Raw genomic sequence first — 14,081 nt, forward strand, 5'->3', positions numbered from 1 at the left:
GAGGCTCTCCTTGGCTTGTGGGTGGCTATCCCTGTGTCTCCACATCGTCTTCCTTCTGTATCTGTGTCCAAATTCCCTCTTCTTATGAGGACATCAGTCATATTGGATTAGGACCCACCCTAATGACCTCATTTTAACTTAATTACCACTTTAAAGATGCTATCTCCAATTTCAGTCACATTCCAAGGTACTGGGAGTTAGGACTTCAACATATGCATTCATGGGGGTGGACACAATTCAGTTCATAACATGAAAGATTCCAAGCCATAATTTTTATTTTCTCCAGGAAGGCAGGTGGAAATAACAGGCAATGAATACTGTTTATTGTTCTTAAGCAAAGCTCTTTGGGGAGCTGTGTGTCCCTTCCCAGAAGGCAAATTACTAATTTGTAACAAAAGATCAGATACATTTGCAAAAGTTCTTTGTGAATATTTTCTCTGTACCTAGGTATCATGCATTTTGTTTTTTTAAGAAATAATTTAATTTTGAGCAGGTAATATATTCACTTGCTGCAAAATTCAAAAGTACAAAAGGTGTAGAAAATGACCCTTCCTCCCAAGTCATGCTCCATCCCCAGAGGCACCCAATGCTGACCATATCTGGAATGATCCTCTGTGCACAGAAAAGGATGTACATTGACACATTTTAAAAATCCTTTTTTGTACACAAATGATAGCGTTCCAGCACCCTCTTCTGCACCTGGCTTTTTTTGGTTTTTTTTTTTTTTTTACAACAGTGTATCCTGTAGATTAGTCCAGAGCTATTTTATTCTCTTTTTTTTTCCTGTATTCATTTTATGTTCAGATGTATCATATGTATTTAACCAGCCTATGTTGATGATTATTTGTTATTTTCAAATTTTGGCTTTATTAGACAACTGCAATGAATAGCTTGTATACTTCTGATTTTCCATGTATTATGCGAGGATATCTTTCAGAAAAATTCCTGCAAGTAGAATTTCTAGGTCAAAGAGTGTATTGTAATATTCTTTAAGTAAATAATTTTATTTAGAAACAAATTTACAGAAAGTTTCCTGAACCATGTGGGGAGTATGTTGTCGGATCCCCTTTAACATGTATTTCCTATGAACAAGGACACGCCCCTGCATAACCTCAATATAACCAACAGAACAAGAAATGAACACGGATACATTACTACCATCTAATCCTCACACTCCATTCAGGTTTTGCCTGTTGTCCCAGTAACATCTTTTATGGCAAAAGCATCTAATTTAGAATCATGCCTTGCATTTCTCTGGAACAATTCCTCAGTGTTTCCTTGACTTGTACGACCTTGGCATTTTGAGGACTACAGGCCAGTGATTTTGTAAAATATCGCTCAGTTTGGGTTTGTCTCAATTTTCATGATTAGATTTAGGTTGCATTTCAGGGCATGTTATGGAAGGGATGCTGGGTTCTCTCACTGCATTCTATCAGGCAGTGCATGATTTTGACTTGTCCCCCGAGATGAAGCAATGTCTACCAGGCTTCTGTTTATCTGTATGGACTCCTGGTCTCCTATCTTATTCAATGGATTATAATCTATTATATTATCATCACTTTACTTTGATGCTCATATTGCTCCTGATTTGGTCAGTAGAAGCCCCTTCAAGTGGGAGTCCTTTGGACATGTACCCATCATTTCTTGAGCACTTTTTTTGCTCGACACAACAAACTATTGCAGGCTCATCTAGTAGTCTTCCTGCCTGGGCTCTGGAAACAGCCATTTCTCCAAGAAGCCCTGGTTCCTTTTAGTGGAAAACAGTATTTAAATGCCAAGATCTGAACTCTAGATGTGCTCGCTGCTATTGAAGTGTCACTGCTCCCAAACCCTCTGGAGCTAGGGAATATCGGTGTGTGTGTGTGTGTGTACATGCATATGTGCATTACATCTATATTTCTATATCTATTTATATAGATTGAAACCATGAAAACCTACCATTCCAATCTGACACTGCAGGGTTCATTGTGTTTGTTCTGTTTCCCATTCTGATATATGTAACTCTGCCCCCACTTAATGGCATTAGAATTGAATTGTTCAGAAGAGAAGGGAAGAGGAGCTGCACTGTAACTTGATGGTTGCCGCCAAATTGCTCTCTGTACCAAATTGGTACAGAGAATGTACCAATTTACACTCCCAGGTCTCTACAGTCTGGAGAGTCCTCTTCTTCATACTTCCCACCACACAGCTCCTTGGGTTTTTTCTTTGTTTGGTCGTTGTTGTTTTCAGTTTTAATATTTAAAAAAATTGAACTATAGTTGATTTACGATGTTATATTTCTGCTATACAGCAAAGTGATTCAGTTATACATATATACATTCTTTTTTTCATATTCTTTTCCATTATGGTTTATCATGGGACATTGAATATAGTTCCCTGTGTTATACAGGAGGACCTTGTTGTTTCCACAGCTCCTTGTTGACTTACTCCTCTACCCGTAGTGTTAAAACACAATTCATCCTTCACGATGCAAAGCAAATGGCACCTTCCCTAGGGAGTCTCTCTGCTCGTCCCCGAAAGAAAAGAACTCTTCCCTCTTCACCCCCCAGGCACTTGGCTGGTATGCCATTAGATTTCTTTAAGCTCTGCCTTAAGTTTCAGGCAGCTATTTAATCTCTTTTCTCCCCTGTTAGTCTGAAAACTCTTAGAGGGCAAAGACTGAGTCTTATTCACTGCTGTGCCCCTGGAATCTAGTATCAGACTTTGTGTAAAGTGAATCCTAAAAAAAAAAAAATTTTTTTTTTTTGGTTGACTGAATTAGCAAATGAATGAATGAACAAATGATTAGAACAGGAGTGGGAATGGCCATCCCATAGAAAGGCTACAGCACCAGAGTCTCAAAAAGTCTTTGGAGCCGATGTTGAAGGGCGTCAAGAGGCCACCCCAGAAGGCAGAGCAGCCCCCATGCTTGGTGTGTTTGTGTGGAGCCGAAGTCCTTCCTTTCAGCCCCAGCCAGCAGGCTGAACCTGCAAGCAGGCTGCCTTTGTTGGAGGCTGGACTACCTGCTCTCACAGGAAGCTCTGCCGTGGGGAAGTCCACGCTTGCCAAAACCTCCTCAGTTTTCTGCCAAGTTGGGAATCGTCTGCCACCCCAGGCTCAGGGACAGTTCAAGCTGCCCCAGATGGGCTGCTCAGGACATTCCTATGTTGTGAAATTTCCTTTTCTGGGGGCCATAGGGCATCATGGGAAATCTGAAATGCCAAACAGCTGTTCACCTCTGGGCGTGGGACGGGATGGTCCCCAAGCCCTGTGATGCTCCTCTACCACCACAGAGCTTAGAGCAGCAACCCGGGCCTGTATTGGGAACGTGTCACGTCTTGCCCAGGTTCAGATTAATTCCTTTCCTCAGGAATTTATCTATCTATCATCTATCTTTCTCTACATATATAATGCATTATTTAATTTAGAAGAGGAATCGCGGTTTTGATTTTTCATCTCAAACATGGATGTCTCGGACGTCAAACTTGGATAGTTTTCGATATATGTCTTTGTTACAAAGAGTAAGCAAATTATATTTTAAAATTCAACTTCAGGAATAATGAAACAAGTGTGAATCAAAGCACCATTTTCTGTCAACTGGCATATTTTTAAAAATGATAACTCCCCATGCTGGCGAGGTTGTTTAGGAAAATGAACACTGCCAATGACAACATAATTTGGAATAACTTCCTTGGTGGGCAATTTGAGATATATCAAAAGACTCTAAAATGTGTGTTTCTTCTCATCTAGCAGTTTCATTTCCAGTAGTTTATGCCAGAGAAATAATTTAAAATACTATCAAACCACTGGTTGTAAGAATTAAAAAAAAAATTTGGCAACTTCAAAGTCCAAATTACCAATACGACAGAAAACTACACAACCATTAAAAATGAAGTCAACGAAATTTTATGAGATTAGAACAACATTGCCAGCAAGAGGTGGAATTATGGGTGATTGTAATGACCTTTCTAAATTTTCTCAAATGCCTATGTGTTACTTTGGCGTACTGCAAGATATTTTAAGTAGTCTGAGAAAGCCCTGCCCTGGAGACTGTTACTACTTTTGTTCTTGTCTAGGGGTCTCCACTTTCCAAATTGGGAGGCAGGGGTTCAGCAGCAGGGCAGAAAATTCTTCTGCTCTCCTCCCACCCACTTTCCAACCTGAGGCAACCACTTCAAAGACAGCCATTCCCCCAGCAGCTCTGCAGGTTTCGTGGGCTGTTGCCTTTGTCCCCCTCATCTGTCATCAAGAGAAAGGCCGCAAGCCTGTGGTTGACCCCGTTTTGACAAGACTACCCAGCACACCTTACCTGATGGGACGTGTTTCTGCACCTACTTCCCAACAACAGAGACGACTTACCTCTCACTGAAACAAGCAATCTTTCCTGTTTCTTCTTGTAGAGCAACAACTCCCGCCGCTTTGTGAATTTACGTCTTATCACATTTCTGCATAGCTTAAATGCCTCCTCCCGACACGGCGATGGGTACGTCCCATCCTTTGAGATGAGCGTAGTTTATTATCCTCGTGAACAGTGTGCCATTTCCCTGCCCCGAAATTAAGTGTTTTTCCTCTACCTGAAGCTCACTGGTGAGACAGAGACTCTGAAAGGCAGAAGGAAGGGGGTGAGGGCCTGGAGAGGCAGGCAAGGGTGTGATGGGGCAGGAACGGGCCAAGGGAGGGGATCGCTCCGGCAGGGGTATCTGGGTTTGAATTCAATCCCGGCTCCGCTTTGGGCAAGTTAGTTCACCTCTTGAGGCCTCACTTTCATTCTATATCGTCTGGGGCTCTGGGCAGGGATGGTGCCCACCTTGCAGAGCTGCTGTGTGGGTTCCATGAGTTTATACACACGGAGTACTTAGAAGCCTGCCTGGTACAGAGTAAGTGCTTTTTAACGATCAGCTTTTATCACCATTACTCCTATTGGTACAATACTCTTCTCTTCCTCTCCTTGCAATTAATGTCAGTGATGTCTGTGCGGACCCTTCTGAGGACTGGTGCTCTGAGGCTGAGACTGGGTGTTTGGCACAGATGCCCCTAGAATGTTTTCCCACCTGACACTGTTAGAGAAACACATCCTGACCATTACCCCAAGGGCAAATTTAAGGGTGGCCTGGTTTTCAATGCCAAAATACCCTGTACATCTCTCTACTCACACCCTTGACTTTACTACCTGTTGCAACTGCTCGAGTACTGTCGGCCTCTCCTACCTGGCAATGATGACCTCTTCACCTCTATGTCCTCTGCCCTTTCATCTCTAGATCTCCATCATTTCCCCTCCCCAAACTGTGCCTTCCATTTCCCCATCTCAGAGAATGGTGTTGCTGTTTACCTAGCTGCTCAAACTGCCTTATTTCCCACAAGACCAACAACTTCTTACATGGTCTCCAGGTACTTATGTTATATCCCCCTAAATTCATTCTTCTTAAGAGACGTAGATAGCTTCCCAAAAAAACAAACAAAAAAACCCCCAGAGCTTACTAAGTCATTCTATTACTTAAAACCATTAAGGCACTTGTTGCCCTTAGGATGAAGTGAAACTTCTCAGCTTGGCTGGCCAGGGCCTCCTACCACTGGCCTCTGCTTACCCTGCTCAGTCCGTCCTGAGCCACTCTGCCCTCAGCCCTGCCTGCGGCGGCCCTAGACTCCTTTCAGTTTCTCAAACTAAATGTGCTTTTCTGCTGCCTTCACACCCACACACACATCGTGCCCTGCTCCGCAGTCTCACTCTTCTGGCCCTTCGCATCTCAGCTCACGTGGCATCTCATCCAAAAGGTGTTTCTGACTGTCCCCCAACATAACTTCGGTGATCACAGCCATCACTGCATAGTGTTGTGACTGTGTGCTTTCCTGATACGTTAGGAATTCCATGCAGGCCCCAAACTCACGGTGTTGCTCACTGCCGAATCCCAGCGTGAGCACAGTGGGGGGCACACTAAGAGCACTAAAAAACCAAGAGAAGTGATGTATTTCCACTTACGTTTGTGGTCTCCCTTCCCTGTACCTTCATCCTGTCTCCTCTTACCAGGTACCTCTCTCCCCAGAGCTAGCGCTTCATCCCTTCACGAGCTCCTGCCCATAGGAGGGTTGCTGCAAAAACTTTCTGGAAGGATCACATCTCTCACAACTGCCTTCATAAGAACTTTTTTTTAATTATTATTATTTAGAAATGCAGTTATATACATAGAACAATTAAAATTAAATTAAACTTTGTACAAATATTAAAATACTATCTTCACACCCACTGCAATGTACAGGATACCAAAAAATATATATATAAAATAAAATAAAGCAAACCCAAACTGACTGACATCCTGCACAATCAATGATGCGTGTGTCATGTGAAACCATTGCAGAGATTCCATAGTGGTGTGATGAGAAGCCTGGGCAGGGTGTGGTGGGCTGCCAGGCAACCCTCCTCGCCCCTCTCTCCTCCCTGCTTGGCGATCTGAGTGCTCTGCCCCTGCATCTTCCCCAGCTCCTAGCAGAGGGCTCAGCCTTGGGGTTCTCATTCAAGATTCTACCAGATTTTCAACTGGCGGTTAAGAGGAGTCGCTTCCCAGGAAAGCTGAGCCTGCCTTTCCCTCTCCGGGGAACTGGCTACTCTACCACTCGGTGCACCCATCTGTCGAAAAAAATCCTCTCGGAGCCCCTCACCGGACACCAGTAATGACAGGCCCGATGCTGAGAGCCAGGAGCCCTAGCAGGCTCCACGAGAAACGCTCCCAGCCTCTATCCTCAGCAAAGCACATCTGGAATTAAGCTGTCAAGCCCGCGTCCCTTCCCTCCTGGGCCCGTTATTCTCAAGGTGGGGGGTGGGGGGGAGGAGGGGAACAGGCAAGGATCTAGAAGTATTTGCAGCATTTTCCATTCTCTACGTAAAGATGTTCCCTGGGAATGGAAGTGACATTGTTATGTAGAAAGCAAGTGGTTTGAGCTCTTCTGGGATGGGGAGGGGAAAGGCCGAGTGCTAGGATTCCTGTGCCACCACTAACTTAGCAGGAAAAGTGTACCTTTGTCTGTCTTGCCCTCCAGCTTCTCCACGGAGCTTTAAAGCTGGGGGAAGGGGAGAGGAGGAGGGCAGGAAGAATGGGGATGACAACGTGAGTTCTGTTTGCAAATGGAGTGTTCGCAGGATGTACACTGAAATACCTTATAAAACCAAAAGAACTCACAAAGTGGCCAGGACTCGGCCCATTTCACGGTTCACACCCAGTGAAGTGGGAGCATAGCACACAAAACTCAAAAATGGCAAAAGACAGAGCCTACGTGCTGAACTAAGGCATTGAAAGGGATGGAAATTTTAAGTAATTTTCACCACATACTGGCCCTTGAAAGTCACTGGAATGTGACTGCAAGTTGCCAGGATATAAAACCTGCACTGAGTCAGCTCATGTATGCAAAACAAACAAACAAAACAAAACACCCCTTTTTAAAAGTCCTTTGGTGCCAACCGTTCTCCTGGGCAAGTCCTCTGCTGGACTCCCCTGGAGGGGAGCCCGGGAAGCCAGACCATGGGCAGTTTTCCCCACCTGCTCCAGGCCCCTCTGGCAGCCCCCAGCACCACCTTGTCTCTCAGCCAGGCCCCACTCCAAGGCAGCTGTGGGGGGGCCCTGATCCTTCGCAAGGGACAAAGGCCAGAAGCTCTAGAAACGGCAGCGCATGGCTGATGTGGGAGCAGAAAGCTCACTGCGGTAAGCCGTCGTGGGTGTCAGCAGCAATGAGGCTGGCTCTGCACCCACAGGCCGGGGGACTCCGGGAGGCCCCAGCAAAGCCAGTGACGTGGGGGACGTGGCAGGGAGGTTCCTGACTTTTCTCTCTTCCCTACCGGGTGGCAAGTCTGGGCTTGTGATCCCCAGGGCGGGCGGGCCAAGTGGAAGAAGGGTTCAGAGGGCAGGCGGGCCAAGCCGGTCACCTCTGTGGCTGAATATACCGCAAACAAAAAGTGCAATCTCTTGGGTGAGAAACCCAGAGTAACTGGATAGAAAAAGGTAAGAGCTTCCATTTAAAGAAAGATCCTAGACTAGAATTCAGGTGTTGGAAGATTGGGCAACAGAAGCTGCAGGCTCAGCAATGAGACTTTGGATGCCTCCCCCTGGTCCCCACTGGTCCCTGCTCTCTTTTGGAGGAAGACAAGGGCTGCCGGTGGGTGGAACAGAACCTGTGCAGGGTGAAGCGGCGGGGCCGGGGACCCTGCCCTCCAGATGGGCCCCGTGCCAGCAACGGCCAGCAGGCACGTCTCCAAAAACGGCCTCTTCTGAGGCCAAGGACAGCCCTGCTCTGTTCCATCTCCCTCCCTCCAGCTCTCGGGCCAGGGCTGAGGGCACACAGCACGAGAGGGCTCCCGCGGGGAGGAGCCCGATGCAAGCAGGCGCTGCCCTCACCTGAGCCGAGGGAAGACTACAGGGGCGGCGAGCCCCCCGGCAGAGCCCGGAGTAAAGTGCACGTGTGAGAGTGGAGGCGGGAGGCTGAGGGCGGGCCATTCGTTCTTCTTCTCTTGGAGGCCACCCGCAGCCACCCCGGAGCTACCCTGTTAGGTCAGGAACTGAAAACACATCGGGCTCTACTATTTTCACCACCCCAGACAGAGGCTGGGGGAAGGAGCGGAGGCGCGGTGCTTCAGAAACAAAACAGTAACACGCGCTCCGTAGTGCCACATCTCCTGAAGAGGCAGCAGCCCTGTCAGTGTGGGACCCTCGGCCAAGGGAGCGGCCCCAGCAGGGCCCCGGAGCCAGGCTGCTTCCAAACCATCTCCACCAACAAGCTGGGGGGGTGGGGGTGGGGGTGTGTGTGCCGACTGTGTCTTGGGCCCTCCCGGTGCCGGGAAGACCAGGGAGTCGTTTGCCAGCTGTGACGAGCGGAGGGGTGGCAGGGGAGGGTGGAACGAGGAAAAAAAGCAGCGAGGCAAGCAGCAGGATGCTTCCTGGGCACAGTTACTAAGGCACGTGACTGTGGTGAGGAGGACCCTCAGGACCGGGGCGGAGCTGCCTGCAGCTGCCTGGGGACACGGTCGGCCGGCGCCTCTCAGGCCCCCTTCCCTCACCATGACCCCAGAACAGGGCAACTGGCCCAAACTGCCAGCGACCAGATGGGCATCTCATGGCATCTCAGCAACACTCCCGACCCGTGGATGACTCGCCTCAGGGCTCGGCCGGCAAGGAAGCCGGAGCTGCGCAGGATCAAACCCAGGAGGCCGCATGCAACTCCCCCCTATGCTCCAGGGAAAGAGAAAAGACCGGTGCCAGGAAGGCCAGATGCTGGAAGGAGGAAGTGAGAACTTGCATATGCGGAAGGCGATCGATCATTATCAGCCACCGTCCTCCCCTCCCTTGGGATCTTCTGGATGCTTCTTGGAAACTCGACAGGGCCAGGCGCTGGCACCTCTGAGCTACAGAGCTGGGCGCTGGGACAGCTCAGGCCAAGGGAGCCACAGCTTGCCTCAATTCGAGCCACTCTCGGATCTGCTCCTGCTAAGGGCAGCAGTGCCAGCCCCCAAAGGAGACAGGCCAGACCCAGGCCCGGCCTCCTGCGTGGCAGAGTGCCGCCACCAAGGCTTGCAGGACAGCAACAAGCCAGCATGACAGGGACACTGGACGGGCGGGAGGAAGGCACAAGTAAACGCAGCGCTCTCGGGCCCACGGGGGCTGCCGCCCAAGCGCTCGCTCGCTGGAGCGGACCCGGAGGGCTCGGGGAAGGAAGGGCTCAATCCAGCACATTCAACGATGTCCCCGACACAGACGGGAAGGCTGGGCCAGGCAAAAAGCCAGCTCCTCCAGCTGTCCAGCAGGCAGATGGTGAGAATCTTCCTTGAGTTTCCAGCCAAGGTGGGCCTGCAGGCCCTCAGAGATACAGAGATACACAGATACACAGGTGGCAGCTCAGGTATCCGGGCAGGGCAGCTGGAGTACGCGGTGCTCAAACCCACAGGGAGAGGGAGGGAGGGCAGAGAGGAGAGAAGCCAGCGGCAGCCCTCATGCTTCTTTCAACAGTGGGATATCTGCGGGCAGAGGAGGACGGAGAGCACAGTGGTTAGCCCGTGTGAGTGACTCTGCAGCACACCTGACCCCGTCGCAGGGATCCTATGTTTAAAGAAATAAAATGCCCTGTTCATAGGCTTCTAGGTAGCCTAAATCCCTCACCCTTTTCTACTCCTTCCTTGCTCATCTCTCCCTCTGCCTCTGTGACAAAATCTGAACATTCAGTCGGGTATTCAAACCCCTTCTGGTCCTACCACCTTGAACCCTCTTCTCTGCTTTAACTATGCTGGTTTAGTTGCTTCTCTTTCTATCCTTATTCTCGCCCTATGAGGCTCCTGAGCCCTGGTTAAGTCTCACCTCCTCCTTCAAGCCATCCTCCAGCTGTGTGATACTGAGTACATCACTCCCCGTCTCTGGGTCTTGGTTGACTCATCTGTCACCGGGCTTAGACTGACACCTTAAGGGCCTGGCTTCCTTCAGTACTGTCAGCCCCAGACAGCTCAGGCTTAGCCTGCAACCAACTCGATAACCTACGTGTCTTGCTTTTTGCACTCCTCATTCTGACATGGACCCTACCACTCTTGGTTCCATTTTTTCTCAAGTATAGGCTTCATCTTCCCAACTGACTGACAATCCATGTGGGCAGAGAGCATGTTTCACAGCTCTTCCCACCACACCTGAAACCTAATCCAGCACCCGGCACAGAGGGGCTCTGAGAAACGCTTGTTCAATACCTGGGACAAAGCAAGGGAGCAAAAGGAGGAGAAGGGAGAAGAGCTGGCACCACCCTGGCTCCTCAGGAAGGATAAGGGCTGAGGCTTGTGTCAATACGTGCAGACATACAATATGCAAAGCTGGCTGCCCGTGGGGTCACTGGCTTCCACCTTTAAACCCTGGCCACCTATTTAGTGGCCCCTTCCTAGCTCTACATCCCACCAAGAGAAAAGGAGGCATGCTGCTGACAATCAGGAAACCCTACACCTGATCTGCACTTAAGAACTTCCAACTTCTTTGCTTTCAGCTATTCTAAACCATACACATGAACTGTGCCCAGGACTCCCAGGAAACTGAGTTTTCTCTAAGGCTCTTTTACCGGGGGTGGGGGGGTGGGGGGGGTGGTTGGTAAGTATAGAAGTCCTCACTTTCTAAAGGGAAACATCTAGATTCGGTCTGCATCCTGAACCACAGTGGGATTTTATGTAAAGATGTTTTTTAAAGTGACAGAGTCAATCCCGATGTTCGACTCTCCAGGCTCCCGTAAAGGCAGAGGTGTCAGGAGGGGGCAATTTTGTTCTCTGGCTGGTTTGCCACAAAGGACCTGGAGTGACCTGGGAGGCAGCATGGCACCATGGGGCTATAACGCAAGTTTGGGAGCAGATCCATCGGCTTCAAATCCCAGCTCAGCCACCTACCAATGGGCAAATGACTTAACCTCTTTGAGCCTCAGTATCCCTATCTGTAAAATGGGGCTGGTAATAATACCCACTTCTCAGGATCACTGTGAGGTTTGACTGACACAGAGCAAGAAAACCAACTAGCACGGGACCTGGCATGCTCCCATTTAAAATGAAGCAGCTGGAATGCTCCGGGAGAGGCAGGCTCAGTTTCCTCTGTCATAAGACCCCACACCTCCTTGTTATTCCTGTTCTTTCAGGAACATAAAAATTATGACAAGAGGACAGGCCCCACTCCACCTCCAACTGGCTGTCTACCCTTTGATTTAGCATATCCCTGAGGCCATGAATAGTTTCGGAGACTCCAAACCTATTAAAATTCACAGACAACAGTGAAAAGCCTCCCTATACAGAGCCCAAAGGCCTACCTGGGGCTCCGAGGGTAAAATTCTATTCTGTAGGATAATCCCCCAGGTATTATCTTTCTTTGCCGCCAGATACCCCAATCATCAGAAAGGTTCGCCTTCCTTCCTCACTCCAGCAAAGACCCTGAGCAGATAATAACTTACGGTCAGCACCGAGCACCTACCATCTGTGTAGTCCTCCGACGTGAGGCTTTGTATGTCGCTGTTCTCTGAATCTGGGGCTTCTTTGTGTGCCACTCGGCTGTTCCCTGAGCTGGCCACCCAGGAAGAGGGGGCTGCCTGATGCACCATCACAGTCTCCGAGCCCCGAGAGCCCCGGGCTTCACACAGTCCAGGCTGGCCTGGGGCCTCCTCCTCTCCACCTGCGGAGGAGCAGGCCCCCTGGTCCTGCAGCTGCTGCTCCCTTGGCCCGCTCCTCCCACTGGGCCCAGACCCTTCTGACAGCACAATCTGCACTCTGGGGTCAGCGGGCGGCACACAGTGACCGGAACTGCCGTACACAGCCTCCTCATACGACGGCAGCGCAACCTGGACTCCATCCACCATGATGGACACCTGGTCCCCGGACACCCCCTGGTCACGCCTGCATCCGTAGGGAAGGACAAAGGAAGAATCAGAATACACGCACAGGTAAATATCACAATATCAACACCACCAACCGTTTCTGACCACTTACTATGGTACCCGGCATGGCACTAAGGGCTTTACACACGTTGCCCCACTGAGTCCTCACCTGAGTCCTTTCAGGTAGATTGACCAAGAATGCAGATGAGGCTCAGAGTAGTTAAGTAACCTACCCAGTCGCACAGCTGGTAAGGAAGGAAGCTAGGATGTGAATCCATTCCACCTGCTTCCAAAGACTGTGTTCTTAACCTCTGGGTACACAGGCACCTAGCCCTCTGGTTCTGTGCAAAAACGAGGAAGCTAGAGACCCAGAAATAAAGCCATTCACTCAGCACAGCTAAGACAGGAAAGTGGGAGAATGATGGCTACAAATACCCGTGAATATACCCCTGCCTGCGCACTTCACGCGGGTATACTGTACGGTATGTAAATGACATCTCCGTCAAGCTCCTTTTAAAAAGAGGAGGAGGAAAAGCAGCACCGTGGTCTGGAAATGGGACACTGGACTCAAAAACTGAAGAATTTTATTCTTTTGACTCAGCCACTTTGCTGCCTTTTATTTAATTTTCTTTAACTTCGTAAACTTAAAAAAAAATGTGAATTATAACACAAATATTAGACAAACATCGAAAAATGTACAGCTGACTTATCCCAGAGGTAACATGGCGTACAAGCCCTAGCTGGGTCAAGAAACAACACTGCTGGTACTGCCTACCCCACCCACGCCGTGTCCATTCCTATCGCCTCACCACCAAAAGCAACCACGATCCTGACTCTCATGAAAATCGTTCCTTTGACTTTTATTTTAGTAATTTTACTGCCTAAACATGAATCCTTCAACACCAGTTATTTCTGCATATTTTTGACCTTTATATGAATGGGAAAGACAATAAATGTGTGTGTGTGTGTGTGTGTGTGTGTGTGTGTGTGTGTGTCTGGCTTTGTATTTAACTCAACATTATAACATTACGTTTGGGAGATTTATCCATGCAAATACTTCTTTTCTGGATTACTTTTATACATGCGCTTTTTTTTTTTTTTTTTTTTTTGGCCACTGTGAGGCTTGCAGGATCTTAGTTCCCAGGCCACAGATTGAACCCAGGCCCCCGGCAGTGGAAGGGCAGAGTCCTAACCATTAGACCACCAGGGAATTCCTGAACCATTCTGAAAATAAGTTATTTCTTACTAATTAAGACAGTAGTTAGCACACACCTCCCAAGAACCCCTTTTGCTATGTTAACTACAACAATATTTACATCCTGGAAATAACATTGGTATAATACTGTAATACAAATGTTCCCAACTACCCAAAAATATATCTGCTTCAGCTGCTGTCTTGTTTGTTTTCATCCACAATCCGATTATGGATCATGCATTGCACTTAGTTGTCCTGTCTCTTGCATCCCTTTTAATCTAGAACAGGCCAATCTCGGCCTAGAACACTACACGCCACAGCACTGTCTGTGATGTCATGTCCTCTTCTGTGTGTCACACCAGGAGACACGTAAGGTCTATGGCTGGACCATAGATAGATGTACATAGTACAGATAAAAATCTGTACTACCCAGTTCAAATGGCACACACACAGTGAGGATGACAGAAGTGGCACTCATGAAAGTGCTCAGACATTTCTGGAAAGAAGGGAAACTTTGATGGCAGGGTGGCATCCGAAAGCAGAGTGCATC

General features: G+C 48.6%; 1 protein-coding gene across 2 annotated transcripts in view; it reads right to left on the reverse strand.

Moving 5' to 3' along the window:
* Positions 1 to 6,153: 6,153 nt before the first annotated feature.
* Positions 6,154 to 14,081, reverse strand: part of SUSD6 (sushi domain containing 6) — a 92,852-nt gene continuing 84,924 nt past the window's right edge. For both annotated transcript variants that reach the window (XM_082649038.1, XM_082649039.1), the window contains exons 5-6: positions 11,937 to 12,355; positions 6,154 to 9,973 (exon numbers count right to left, since the gene is read on the reverse strand). In XM_082649038.1, the coding sequence (XP_082505164.1) occupies positions 9,948 to 9,973; positions 11,937 to 12,355 (445 nt within the window). In that variant the 3' untranslated portion in view covers positions 6,154 to 9,947. The remainder of the gene's footprint in view (positions 9,974 to 11,936; positions 12,356 to 14,081) is intronic.

The sequence above is a fragment of the Grampus griseus genome, assembly GCF_964374135.1.
Source record: "Grampus griseus genome assembly, chromosome: 2".
Classification (NCBI taxonomy): domain Eukaryota; kingdom Metazoa; phylum Chordata; class Mammalia; order Artiodactyla; family Delphinidae; genus Grampus; species Grampus griseus.